General features: G+C 43.0%; 2 protein-coding genes across 4 annotated transcripts in view; one reads left to right on the forward strand and one right to left on the reverse strand.

The window, feature by feature from the left end:
- WDR37 (WD repeat domain 37) overlaps window positions 1-3,160 on the forward strand; it is a 54,252-nt gene extending 51,092 nt beyond the window's left edge. For both annotated transcript variants that reach the window (XM_080385117.1, XM_080385116.1), the window contains one exon: window positions 1-3,160. In XM_080385117.1, the coding sequence (XP_080241243.1) occupies window positions 1-132 (132 nt within the window). In that variant the 3' untranslated portion in view covers window positions 133-3,160.
- Window positions 2,328-14,423, reverse strand: part of ADARB2 (adenosine deaminase RNA specific B2 (inactive)) — a 353,051-nt gene continuing 340,955 nt past the window's right edge. For both annotated transcript variants that reach the window (XM_080385114.1, XM_080385113.1), the window contains one exon: window positions 2,328-14,423. This exon is cut by the window's right edge and continues 22,347 nt beyond it. The gene's annotated coding sequence lies outside the window, so the exon portion shown is untranslated.

The following is a 14,423-nucleotide window of genomic DNA, read 5'->3' on the forward strand; positions in this document are numbered from 1 at the left end:
GGCCACAGAAGAATGGTATGTTGCTCAGCGTGGAGTGAGGACCATCCAATATGTAACCTCTTCACTTGTGGATTTGATCGTCAGGCTATCGGTTGGAACATCAACATCCCTGCTTTGTTACAAGAAAAATGAAATGCAGGAAGAATGTTTGTATTTTATGTTGCCATGGACTTCCACACTTTCGCAGACTTTTCTGAACACTGGTCTGCTGTCTCTGTAAAAGCTCTTCCTTAAGTGGAGACTTTAGCAAATGTTGTTCTTGTTACACATTGTGCACAGTTTGCATGAATTGTACAGAAAATGTGATTTTTTTAAAATTAGTTTGTCTTGTGTATAAACTTTTATATTTTGGCATCCACTGGTCGATATGTTCACTGTTGTGTAGAGCACATAAATGTTCATAAGTTATTTAGCATTTAATAGATACATGGTAGGGCATTACATTTGTGACATAAATGTGAAACTTACGTAATTAATGTAGAGAGTGTATAAGTCTGTTACGTTTTTCCATGACTCTACATATCTGCCTTGTGTTAAAAAGGATCTGCAGGGCTAAAAGTTTGAAATGAAGTGTGAATTTCACTAGTTGTATGATTGTAAACATTTTCCTGTTTGCATCTGATTTGGGATACTTTTTTTAGTGCTGCCGTATAGTGCAACTTCAACTCCATTTTTATCTCGGTTACTGGAGAAATAGTAGATTTGACAAGGAAAATACAAGCAACTTGTAGTGAATATAGGCTGCCAGATTTATTTGGAATGCTTTTTTGTACTTTTTCTTTTGGAGAAAAAAAAAAAAATCATTCTGCCCTTCTTATATAAAGTTATTCTAAAATCTCATGGCATTTCATACTAGCAAAAATCCAGAATATTACAATTCTAATCACTAAAATCTACTCAAGCAAATTTTGAAGCACTTTAGTTTATAGCTATTGTTATAAACCATTTATGAAAGTTTGACTTTACCAGTGAATGTGAGCTGACCTTTGTAAGAAGGATTGCTTCTTTTTGGTGATCTGCCCAGAAAGGAAATAGGTTTTTTGGGGGGGTTGGTTTTTTTTTGTTTATATACCTACAGTGAGCACACTTTTAATTGTGTTCACTTCCCATATTTTTATTTTGAGCCAGCAATACAAAGTAAATGAGTACTACCTCAAAAATGAATGTTGGTCAAGACGCATTGAATCTCTCTGTAGCCTAGAAAAAAGCACTTTTGGTCTCTGGCTGAAGTACTTTCTCTGATGTGAGAGGAAGGACAATCATATTAAATGTGATCCTTAAGATAATTAACCCATAAAGCTAATGGAGCAATACGATAAGTAAGCATCATCTGTCACCTTTCTGTTCTCAGCCGTGGCAAGGGCTGCTGCAGTCCCTCTTCTGTCCCAAAAGGGGGTAATTAACATAGGCCTCCCTGTTTCCTCCCAAATGATACTGCTCTGGTTTTGCTCCTCACTGTGCTTAGCCTTTTTTACACTGGCGGTGGGATGTTACACCTGATGACAGAAATAAATGCAAGTGGCAGCTGATGTCTTCGAAAGACCAAAAAGGCGCTTCAGACAGACACTTCTTTTTAGCTAAAGGGAGATACCGCCCCTAACCGTCTGACATATCACTGTATAAGGTGAAGGGTGAGGGTAAGCCAAGGGTGCAGTCTTGCGATGGAATCATGGAGTTTGTGGTAGGTTGGCCTAAGAGGAGTAGCAGGAACTTTTTATCTCATCATGATTTTATGAAACTATAGCTGTGTTTGTGCCCTCTACAGCACTGTTTATGACATGAAGAAAGGTGTGTTAACTGGTTCTCCTGTTAACTAAGATATAAGGGCATTGGAGTGCAATGGCGTGGGATGATGAATGCCTCGTTGAGGAATTGTAGGGAAACGGGGGTCCAGGATGTAGTTTTGGAGCATAACGTTAAGGAAGCTCAAGATACTTAATGGAGAATGTATGTGATATCTTGTAGTACAGTTCATCATAGTAGCTTGATCCTTGGGTTTTTGTCTTCTTTTGGTCTTTTTTTTTTTTTTTTTGAGATACAGGATATATACATAATTGTACTGAAGTAATCTTAAAATACCAAAACTAGGGAGGCTGGAGAAAGCAGCTGCAGAATTTAAGTCTTCTGATAACAAGGGTTAAAGGGTGATGTCAGGGTTCATTTTCACTGTTTTTTTTTCCTGGGTTTTTAACTCTTGGGTAAAGCCATTTGATGTTGGGTTGCAGGTCTTACTCTTTCAGAAAAAAAGATACTTTTTCTTTTAGTTGGTAACAGAGAGAACTTTACACAGGCTGACGCTGTTTAAAAAAATGAGAAGAATGTGTCTCTAACCAGTAGAAGCCATTTCTCCAGCATGGCCTGCATGTAGTATCTTGAACAATGACCATCGTTTTACTACCTGAGGTGGGGGGAGAGCGTCACTGGTTTTGGTCCTGCTAAACTAAATCGTCTGTTTAAGCTTCTCTAATACATATGTAATAGAGGAACACTGGACTCTATGCAGTTTAATCATCATTGCAGCAGACTTTTTATATCGCCAGAGGGACCGTCCTCTGGTACCAGGAATGGGACAATTACACACTTTCACTTTGAAAAAAATCAACCAAACAAGGTGCTAGAGCCACGTTCGTATGAGCAGGCTAACACTTAAATCAGCTCAACACTTAACTATCACTTAGCTTAATTTTATATGCTGTACTGAAGGTTAAGCTGAGGCTGCCATTCCCCTTGAAGCAAATCACATGTGAGCAGTGGTAGTGAGTAATGCTACATAGACTAAATATGTGGAAAACATTTCATAGCTTTGAATGTTCTAAAGAGTGTTTTTCAGCACTGAACAATGTCCAGCATTTCATAAAATGGAGGAGAGTTGCAGTTACAGTTTCAGTATTGTGCAGAATTTCACAGAAAAGTCATCACTGGGCGAAATCAAGCTTTTATGTCTCTCAAGCAATGCACATCAGTTTTCACAAAGTTTGTGTATACGGTCAGAAAGATCTGGAATGAAACATTTGTTGCGTAAATCTGTGAAAACTACCTTTTTGGGAAAAGACTTTATAAGTTATGTGGAACCACTTTTTATTATTCTGCTGATTTGTTTTTAGATGTAAAAATGTTTTTCTTCATTATGATTCAAAATGCATTAAAATATTCAACAATTTTTTTTTTTTTGCAAGTTGCTGTTCTTCTGTGTTGCATTAAGGTTGCTTTTAATCTTATTTTTTCACTGTGTTAGTAGTCAAAAGGATTTTCCTATCCACTTTTCACTCTTCCGTGCTCAAAAAGTTGATTTCCAAGGCACTGATGGGCACGGTTCTGCAAGAAGGCCAGGTCTGTCCCTTACAGTAGGACTTCTGTAGCGCAAATGGTCATGCTGCCAGTAAAGAACATAGACTGAAAAGGTGCTCAGACCTGCATTTATACTGTCTTCTCTAGTTTTGTATGGAAAAAAAACTTGTAATTACGTTTTGTTCTGCAGATTATACAACAGTCTCCACATGACTCTTCAGAGTGCTCGATAAATTGATACTTTTAATGAAATCTAAACCAGTTTTCATATGTTTAGAATACAGCAAAAATATTCCAAAACCTCTCTGGCGGGGGAACCCCACCAGCAGTTTTTCTCTAGGTTGAAGTAAAGGGTCTTTGCTTGTTGCACCCGTATTACTCAAAACCTGAAGCTTTGCAATATTGAAATAAATCCCCAAAAGCTCGTTGTCGTAGTAAGCCATGCGGTTGGGTTTTGGATGCCTGGGCAAAGTCCTGCCTAACCAGCCCCCGAGTGCAGGACGTCGCCTGTTTTCCTTCAGTGTCCTTTAGGAGCCTTTTATTGCCACATTTTGAATCCTGCAGAGCTGGTGGTGCTCTGGAAAACTGTTATTATTCAGTGTTGCTGGTGATACGGACCAGTAATAAAAGACTGAAGTTAGAAGGTGGCACAACTGATGTGAGGGCGGGGGTGAGACAGAATGCCAAACCCTTGTTTTTAGTTGATTTTAATTGAGGGGTTTAAATCGAGTTAGGGCTTATTGCAGCTGGTTTAAACTTGTGATGCTTGTAACCTCCTTAAATCTTTTGATGGTCTAAGTTATATACCCTTTACAAAGGCCATTTCTGTCTGTATTTTGGAGGGAGGGGATTTGAAAATGAGTATGCATTAAAGCCTGTTTTGTGGTGGTATTGTTTCTTTTTTCTTTTTTTTTTTTTTTCTTTAACTTGTGAGTAAATAGTGTGCACAAATAAGTGGTTTCAGTAGGATGTCTGTGTTAGCCTGAGGATGGGCTGCAGGAGAACCACTCTGTCGTGCATCACAGTTTGCTCTTTAGGCTGGTGTAGAAATTTTATTTAATGCTCCACTGAGACCAAAGTATGTCACTGAAAAATTACTCAGCCTTGCGATATTTTATTTTTAAGTAGTGTTGTTACCTTTACTAATTCCCACAGGTCATAGTCTTCAGAACATAAGTAATTTGCAGGAGCTTACAGAGGAAATCCTGTTTAATTCAAACTGTAAATCCTGGTCAAAACATACCAGTGACTGGGAGAGGTGTCATACTGGGGAAGTGTGGGTTGTACCGATGTGCTGTGGGTGGTGCTTGTCAGTGTCTTGCGAGTGAGAATATTCATCAGTACCAGGACGAGCCGTTTCCCAGTGAAGAGGGGAGGCTGGTGAGCGTTCGCAGTGTCTAACCCAGGTGCCTGAATTAGCACTTGGAGCATCTTGGATGATTTTTGCAACTTTCTGAAGGGTGGTTCAGTGTGCCGCATAGAGCACAAGCGTTCAGACTTTGTGCTGGAAAATGGAAACGGTGCAAAGTGTCTGGGATGGCATGCACAGTAGAAGGGAGCTGAAAGTAGAAAAAAAAAAAGTTCTGGCTGGAACTATTTTGTAAATGGTAATGTTTTAGTCTGGCTGGTGGCCGCTGCACAGCAGAATGACAGCACTGCTAAGGAGCCATGTCGCCTGATGCTACTTGAGGCCCGATTTCCAGCTGCTGCACGGTGCTGCCGGCTCCCACCAAGACTTTGCCATACTTGCTATTCGCTTTAGTTTAATACCAGTTTTCTGTGTTTCCCCTCTCCCACGTGTATTTGTCATCTTTCTCCTCTCCCCAGGGTAGAACAAATGTAGTTACGTGTTTACCTCAGAGCACAGCGCCAATGAAAAGAAACCCTTGTGCACAGGTCCACGCAAGGAGGCTGGCGGCCCTGTGCTGGGAGCAGGGGCTTGGTGCTTGGAGCTGACTTTGACGTCGACGTGCTTTTTGTCATCTTCATGTTTGTTTGTTTTAATTGTTAGTAATGAAGCTTCCTTAAGACTTTCCGCATTAACGGTCTGGGGTTACTGAAGGCTGAATCAAGCCTGTGCACCTTAACTGACAAGAGAAACTAGATTTGCAGTGCTGCTGCTGTAGGTGACTTAAGGCATCAGGAAGGGGCAGACAATGATTTCAAATGCCGTGGAAGCATTACAGAGAAAGGGGAAGGAGTCTGTGGCGTATGCAGGAGTGGCGACCCAGCATTGGAGAGCGAAATAAGATCCTGGGAGAAACCTAAAGAGGCAAATCTGTGATGAAAGTGTTTGAACTGCAGATGAGGAACACGAAGGAAGAATAACGAAGGGGATGAAAAGCTGGAAAAAAATGGGAGAGCTGAGGGAGCCAGGTGGAAAAGAGAGCACGGAGTGGTTAGGAGGAGGTGCGTGTCCGAAAGGTGAAACTTGCTGGTCAGCTGCGGATAAACTGTGCTGGGAAGCCGGAGTCCAGTGGATGCACTGACTTGAGCAGAAGGAAAAGGAGAGACGGGAACAGGGCAGGGACAGCCTGCAGGGGGGGGAGCAGCGAGCAGTGAGCTTGCTGGGAAACACGGATATCTGGACTGGACGTGCTCTCCGTCCAGACCCTGATACGGAATCGTCTGGAAGTTAAAGATCTTTGTATTTTTAAAAAGATTAGGCTTGTTTGTTTCAGCATCCTTCGTTTGGAGAAAAGCTTGCTTATATAGAGCCGATCTTAACTGTATATATTCAGTTCTCTATTTCAAGTGTTGTAATGGTGCAGAGATGTCTCAAGCAGCTGATACATTCGCTCCGAGGATTTGTAACCTTAGCACAGGTTGCAAATGTTACATACAAACGAGCTCTACCCTACAGACTCCAGGTATGACAGCAGGGCATGTGGCTGAGTAGGAGTCACTCCTGGAGTGGAAATCGCTTGAGGGAACAATTGATTTGGCAGGAGGAGATGCTGTTTTACATGATCCCTTTGAGAATATGTGGCCAGTCTGGAAAGTAAGGTTCAGTATTTTAAGCTTGAGGACGACTTTGGATCAAAATGCTCTGAACGCTTGCCTCTTAATTCTGTTTAATTCAATTTAGTCTGAATTGACTAGGGAATCTCTTTAGCCGAGCGAAAACAGAGGCGTCTGAATGAATAGATTACACCAGGGAGACACTGCTGTATTTTCAGTAGGGTCTTAGTCCTGGAAAAGGTGAAACTGGCCTTTCCTTCAAATTTTCACTTTGTTGAGATGTCAAAATTTGATACCCTCCCTCACAAATCCAAGTAAAAAGATTATTTTTGGCTTTGGTGATCAAACTTCTAACTCCAGCTCATGCAAATGACTTTTGGTCAAAATACACCCCTAAGATTACAGACATTATCAGTCTTACGCAAAGGCGGCATTTTGTGCCTTCATCCAAACCATTACCTTATGGAAAGGAGAACAAGTAACTGGGTAACTTCCTAAGTTAATCTTCTAAACTTATGTGTGTTTAGCATTTAATACTTTTAATGAATATATTTTCCTCTTAAGTGCTTGATTTGGATAAAGGCAGAAATCTGATTTTAATTTTCTTGTTAGTTTTTTAGACCTTATCTAAATCTTTGCTCTGTCACCAAGATCAGCCTTGTACAGATGAAAACAGAACCCGGGTATTTTAGTGGAACAATGTGTGTCCTCTGAGGCTGTAATTGCTGAGTGTCTGGTAAGGTGAGTAATCCTAACAATAAATAGAAAAGTGTAAAATCTGACACAGTACAGAACAAACACTGAAATCAGGTTGATCGTATGATAAAAACTTGAAGTACAGGATTAAAGTATTAGGGAAAAGGGAGAGAAATGAAGGAAACCCAAAACTTTTCAGCAGCAGTTGAAGGGTAGAGGGAATAGTGATGATATCATTGTTAATTAAGATTGTTTTTCAGTGTGGATAATTGCAGGACATGTTGTTTTGGCCTTTGGTGTTCTATGAAGCTTGCAAAAACTGTCTCTGCCAGAAGGCTGTCAAAAAGTTGGATGCTGTCATTGAGTGGTGCAGCCTTCAGAAGTGCTGAGCTCCCATCAACGTTCTGTGGAGTCTGGCAGGTGGTTAGGAGTTGGGAAAATCACATTCAGATGGGCCTAAATATGTATCTAGGAGCTTCATTTTAGTTGCCTGTTTTTTAAAACTATACCCTAATTTTGTATATATATTGTGTTGTTGCTGAATTAATGAACTGAAAAGTTCTTGGACACAGATGCCTGGTTTACTGAAATACAAGAAAATCAGAGAGGTAATTTTCTCTCCCAAATTACATTGGGCTACTTGGAGTTTTCTGTTGGGAAACTGAAGCTACGTTGTGTCAGTTCCACATAGAGCTACTTACTGATCAGTAGACACTTTCAATTTCAGATGCTCATTGCTCCTCTTGCAAAAATCTTTTTTACCCCTGCAGAAATAACAGTGTAAGTTTTCCATAGCAAAGGGAACTAAAGGTTTAGCTGAAGTTACATTTTTAAATGTAACACCCCCCACTCCCCCGAGTTCTGCCATTATGAGCAAAACCAAGGAAATCAAATCTGAATGTATTTATATGGTTCTGACCATTCAAACTGATGCTGTATTTCTGTGAAACCTTGATGTTACAGTTAGATCTCTCCTGTGCTTAACGTGAGGACGCTACTGGATGCCCATCTGCAGATGTGCTGCCAAGGGGGATCTTCTGTGTCTAAAAACAACTGTAAAAGCAGGCAGTGATAGAGAGGAGATACAGACTTCCATCTCCACATGGTTTTTGACCAGAAAATACAGCTTGTTTGAAGTGACAAGTGCACGTCATTTACTTACCTTGGTGGAAGCACAGGGCTTGACCCTGAATATCAATTACTGTACCTGAAATAGCATAAAATCAAACTGGGTCGTAACTTTTTGTGCCAGTGAGAGATGGAGCCACATGGAGATAAAGTGAAGGGCTTTGCCTTCTATAGCAACTCAGGCCAAATAGGAGCCAGATGGCAGAAATCAGAAGGAAAAAACCTGTTCTGTACCAGACTGGTGGTAGAAATGGGGCTCTGGGAAGCTGTCTGCAGAGCTGGTGGCGCACCATCCCTCCCCAGCGCTTCTGTTGACCAGAAGTCCCTCTTTTTAGGGGAGAGACATTTTTGAGAATGCCTTCAAGGACTTGGTCTCATAGTCTCTTCCCTACTCAACCACAGACTCATAGCATATCCTGGGTTGGAAGGGACCCGCAGGGGTGACTGAGCCCAGTTCTCAGTACTTGGCCATTATTTACCCACATTAAAGCCCTGATGCCCTGTGCCTAGTGCTTAGGGCTTCATGGCAGCCCTTGTAGCAAAGTTTGATTTTGCAGCTGGAGAATAACTAGGCTGGAAGGGGCCCCTGTATCTACCTTCGAAACCTTGAACTTTTTCTCCTTTTCTTGCTCGGCTGCAGCATCTCCCTTATGTTTATGCAAGTGTGTGCCTGCAGTAGTATTTTTAATGATTTGTTTTATTTTGTCAAACTGGTATTTTCTTTTAAAAAACAGCCTGGCAAGGTCTTAAAAGAAGCAGCTATAAACAGATCAACTATGAACAGCGCATTAAAGGAAAGTTTAAGACCAAGAGCTAGTTAGAGGCATGTCTCTGCAGAGATTAGCTGTGGTCCACATAAAGCCAGCATTCATGAGGAAAAATATGAATATCAGCAGGCAAGACTATGCAAAATCCTTAAATTTGGCTCTGCTGGAAATAGAGACAAGTTAGGTAGAGGTACTTCTGGGGGATGATGTACAGAAAATTAGGGTGATAGCCCAGTATCATAATTGTTATCATAATATATAGCAGACTTAACCATGTATAAAGCCAGTAAGGGCGAAACACGCTGCCAGCATAGCATGGCAAGGGTTGCTCCCGCTCCACAGCTGAAGTGTTAGACAGTCAGGGTACTCATAGGCACACACAGATGCCAGAGGCTTCTCCTTTACATTTTTCAGGCTCCTCAGGACTTGGAAAATTCCCGCTTTCCCCTTCCACCTCTTCGCACCAGCTCTTTGCACTGCGCCAGGCTGTGCGGGAGCTCCAGGGACAGAAGGTGAAGGAGAATAGTGAGGGATTTGCATGAGGCGCTGGACAAAAGTGCTCATTTGGAAAGGTAACGAGTGTCTGTAATTGCCAGGGTGGGTCAGGGTGGGCATCCAAACAGCTGAGGGGGAGCTGGGAGGAATCAGTGCAGATGCCCTTTGCAGTGAAAACAAGTGCCCTGTGAAGTTGTGCAGCCTTTAAAACAAACAAACAAATGAATGAACTTTTATTGTTGCAGAGCTTTTAAAAAGACATTTGCTATGTTCAGAGGAGATTGGCGTTTGGAGCTGTATCATGAGAGACCAAAGGAAATGAGTTGGCAATAAGTCGGGGTGTGACTAGAACCATTATTTTAGTTTGGCTGAACAGGGAAAGGCTGTGCTTCACTGATGGTGTAAAAAAAAAATAATAAAAAAATCCAGAACTAATCCTGAAGTAAGGGTGACAACTAAGAGCAAGGCAGAACTTAGATCTCTGCTCTACTTCAGCATCAGCTGAGTGTTGGGCGAGATAAGGACAACAAAAATTTGGGTAGAAGTAAAAGATCTGGAGAGAGACGGGTTTGTGAGCCATCAGGATATGAGCTCAAATGCTGTTTGCAAGGAGACCGACGGCAGGGCCCTGTGTGCTGCGGGAGGACCGTGCCTGACATCCCCCAGGAGCTCTGCAGGAGGCAGGGCTGGGGCGGGTGGTGACAGGTGGCTGCACATGGGACCGGGCCAAGGACCCCAAGGATGGGCATGTCAGTTCTGGCATGAGAGGCACAGGAGAGAGTGAGAGGGTGTGAAGGGCTCGGTGAGTCACTAAGGTGGGCGAAGGAGTTAGAAGGTGAAAAAGCAGCATAAAGTCAGTGTCTGTGTGAGAGAGAGGAGGAACGGGCTGTGGGACAGGGAGGGTGACATCGTGTTTTTGCGTTTTCTTTTGGAGCAGCTGGTGTGACTCAGAGCAGCGATCCCCGGGGGCAGGAGGACCCAGGTGTCTGAGGAGGACTTCGCTGAGGCTGTGGGTGTGAGTCGCAGCTCAGGCAGACCCTGGCTAGTGTTTTCACTGGTTGAGAAACCGGGTTGAGTGTTAAAAAAGACCCACTTTCCCAAACTCCTAGAAGGTTTGCCTTGTGACTGAGGTTCAAGAAAGACTGGAATTTACCAAGGAGACCGCAGTTTCAGCTTTGCCAAAAGGGTGAGCATTCTTTGTAGCAATCTCTCTGCAGATAAGGTCTCCCCCAACAAGAAATTAACTGTTTGCAGCACTGCTGTGCATTGCCCTGAGTGCTCTAGGAATATACTAGCACCAAATATGTGCCAGGAATATAATGTTATATGCCTCTAAGTGTCTCATTTGTTAGGTTTTTAAGTATTGAATTGTGCTCTGGTTCTTCCAAACCCCATCCCTCCATGCAGTGCTGTTGGCCTCAACAAGCCTTCAGCAATCAAGTGTTCGGAAGAGCCTCATCTGCTCATTTGAGTCTCTACCTTGAACCTCTTACAACTGTCTTTGGACTAGAACATATTTCTGCTCTCCCACCAGAAAGCCACAGCCACTGAGATGTCCCTTTTCATTGCCTTTTCCCCCTCACCAAAAAAGTTTCCCCCTTCAGAGTCTTCCTGTCTCAAAGTGACAGGGGGCAGAAAGAGCTGAAGCTGAACACGTGAACAAGTCCACATCACGCTTTTGCCTAAGCAGCTTCTGTGATGCTGCAACCAAGATGCTCTGTCAATAGCCTCTGTATTTATTTTGCCATACTGAAGGCCAGAGATTAATTTATCTGGACGTCCACTCCACCTTGCAACGCAGCTTTGTGTTATACTTGATAACACGTGGAGCTATTTTAATCCGGCTTAATTTGATCTTGATCTTCAGTTAATACCCTTTTGATTTTTCCTCTAACCTGTTTTCCTGAAGTTTACAAGTATAAAATCATAGGAGAAATGGTATCTAACTTCTGATCCACATTATTAATAAGCTGATTACAAGTATTTAAAGTTATCTCCTCTTCTCCAGATGCAACAGAACAAATGCCCTCTAAATACTGTCAGTCTTGCCAACAAGTTACAGAGCTCTTGCTGGAAATCACCGATGTCAAAATGCAGATGGAGACCTTGGTCCTGTGAGTCAAACCATCGTGCAAGTCCAGCTGAGCTTGGTGGATCCCTATCAAGACGTAGATTTTCAGTCTTGTAGTTCCATCAGGTGTGCAAGTTTTGGCTTGAGGAAACTGCCAGTAAGCTGGGTCATTTACACAAAATATTTGGTGAGTATCGCGGAGTGATTTCTCTGTAAGTACCGTGGGTAGGTGGTTCCCCCGGCTGGGGTTAGAGGCAGTGTAGCAGCCTGGTGCTCAGCCCAAGGATAGCAAAGGTGCTGCTGATGGCCATCCTGGATTCCTGCCTCTATTCCCTCCAGCCTTTAGTCATCTCTTTTTTTCACATGGTAAGTTCCTGGAGAGGGTCAACCCCCTTGCTGTGTGTTTGGATGGTGGCGGGTGCGCTGGAGCCTGCGATACAGGCACTTTGTCTCTGGGGGAGCAGGGCTGTGGGTTTCTGTGCTGCCCATGGTGCAGCGGAGAGAGGGATCTTTCCTGGGGGCGACCTCAAGCAGTTGGTGCAAATGTGAGTCAGCCCCTATTTGAGGACAGGGGACCAGTGGCAATGGGACATGGAGACCTGGTTGGGATCCTCTGGGAGCCTCTGGAGGGGCAGTTAGAAGACGAATGGGAGCATGGGCTTTTTAGCACCCAGGTGCTATGGAAGGAAACCACTTGCTCCGGGGGATCTGACTACTTGTGCCAGGGGGATGTGAAGTGATGAGGCTTGTCCTTTGTTTCTTGGGTCCATGGCGTACTGGTGAATTGCCAGGCTTGCAGGTGAGCTCTGGCCATCAGAGAGCTGTAGGTGCTGGGACAGTGTCATGTGTTCACTGAGTAATTGGCCCTTCACAGATGTGTTGAGAATAACTCTTGTCCAAGGGTTTTCCACGGAAAATGTGCTGCATGCCAGGAGTGCTGCTTTAGGGCCACACCATTTTTCCCTGTAAGAAAGCCCATCTCCTATGTGTGACAGCGATTTTATACTGGTGTAGCTCCATCAGCAACATCAGCTTTACATGGGATATTTGAGAACAGAGGCAGATCCTTTTTCTTATTTGGGAAGAAAACAAGTCTTTTCTTCTTCATTAGGAATGGCTCTGCAGGGAAAAGATTGCAGTTTCCTGCCCATATGCTCCCTGGCCCTTTTGATGGAAAGATCTAATTGTCTTAAAAAGGAGCGATTCTTCAGGAATCTACATACACTTAGAAGGTGTTAAATGAGGAAATCTCTGACACTGCCCCTAGAGCTGCATAATTTAATAATTTATTTATTTATTTATTTATTTATCAATTAGTTAATAATCAAGGCTGAATTCTTAAGTTTTGGTATTTATCTTTCAATTTTTTCAATGTAACTAATTTTCAAAGGGTAAATCAGCACCCAGCTATGTAAGAAATGAAGAAATTAAAGGATGGAAGAAATGAATGAATGAATGAAAGAAACATTCTGGCTGTGCAAGGACAATAGGTACGTGCTTGATTTGTGCCGGGAGGTGGTGTTTGCCAGTGCCTGGTGGCTGCCAAACCATATCTCCTACCCATGTCAAAGACTTGTTGATGAGTCGTTGGGGGCCACCCTTGGGACCACCACCTCCAGCCAGCCCATCGAGCCTTCCCGGAGCCTCTGCCTCAGGGCTGGGGAGAGCAATTTCAGCACCCACCTGAGACCTGCCCTTATCTCATAGCTCTGCTGAAGCTCTGCTCTGTTGCTAATGCACCTGATATTTCTTTTTCCAGTTTTTTTTTTTCTTTTTTTTTTTTTTTTCTTTTTCCAGAAATACTGTATTGCATGCATTTACCAAAAAAACCCTCCCTGGGTGAGCAGAGCTGCTTTCCCCCTGAGGAAGGCCGAGCACACGGCGGTATGTTGTTAGGAATAAATGCCAGCAGAGGGCACGCCAAGATATGCAGACGGGAAAAAAATAAAATTACGCGTGTTGGGTTTCTCTGAGGAGTGAGGCAAAACTGTTGGTTCATAATTCATGTGCCTGTAGGACATTGTAAGAGAATATAATTGGTCTGTCAGGGCATTGGTGGTATTTTGCTTTGAAAAATGCTATCAACAAAATATCTTAAAACATCTATGAATGTAACATGATTTTCGATGTGTTGATGGAAAGAAAAGAGCCTCCCCTCCCCTGGCTCACCTGGTTCTCTTCTATTAACCTTTCCTCCACAACAGTTAGAAAGAGGTAATAGTGTAAGCGGAGTTTTGCAGTTTTAAAGACAGAAGATTGTTTTTTGGGTTTTAATAAGTATATATCTCATTTTTATATTATTTTAATTCAATAAGGACTAGCTGCTGTTGCTCTTCGGGGCTAGATTTACACTAGGTTTTTGGCATGTTTTCCAGCTTAATGCGCTAGTCTGGGTGAGATTGTGCACACTGAATACCCAAATGTGAATCTTCCTGGGAAATAAGACATCCCCTAAATGTCTGTCTACCAGTAGATGCAAGCAGCTAGCTAGCACCAATATACAATCACCTCCAAAAGAAATAATTAACGACATCTATTGATTCCTTGGCTGTAAATTTAAACCATGCAATGGATGGCTTTACCCAGAGGACCCCACAGAAAGCCATGAAGTCCTGGGTGTCCCCTGCCCGATGTGTCCATGGGTTGATGCTTTAGGCTGGTATTTGCCTTCTGCTGCACTGCCACTGCTGCTGGTGGTGGGACCAGGAGCTGGGGGGATGAGGTGCTAAGGTGACTCCGTGGCCCACATCCACCCAGGTGCAAGGGAGCTGATGCTCGCTGCGGGCAGAGAGGGGAATGGAAAACCTGTGACATTTCAAAGAAATATATAAATTTTTATTTTAAGTATTTAAGGGTAATAAAATGGTTTAGCTAATCAGGCAAAGTGTTCAATCAAACTTCCCTACACTTCAGTTTCTCATAAGTCGGGAGCACAACTCTCACCTCAGAGTCACTGAAATGTGGTTTTGTTTCGGCAGGTGGATGCACAGGGTTTGGTCCTTCCTTGCATCAAGCTA

Source organism: Falco punctatus, assembly GCF_963210335.1.
Source record: "Falco punctatus genome assembly, chromosome: 4".
NCBI classification, from domain to species: Eukaryota; Metazoa; Chordata; class Aves; order Falconiformes; family Falconidae; genus Falco; species Falco punctatus.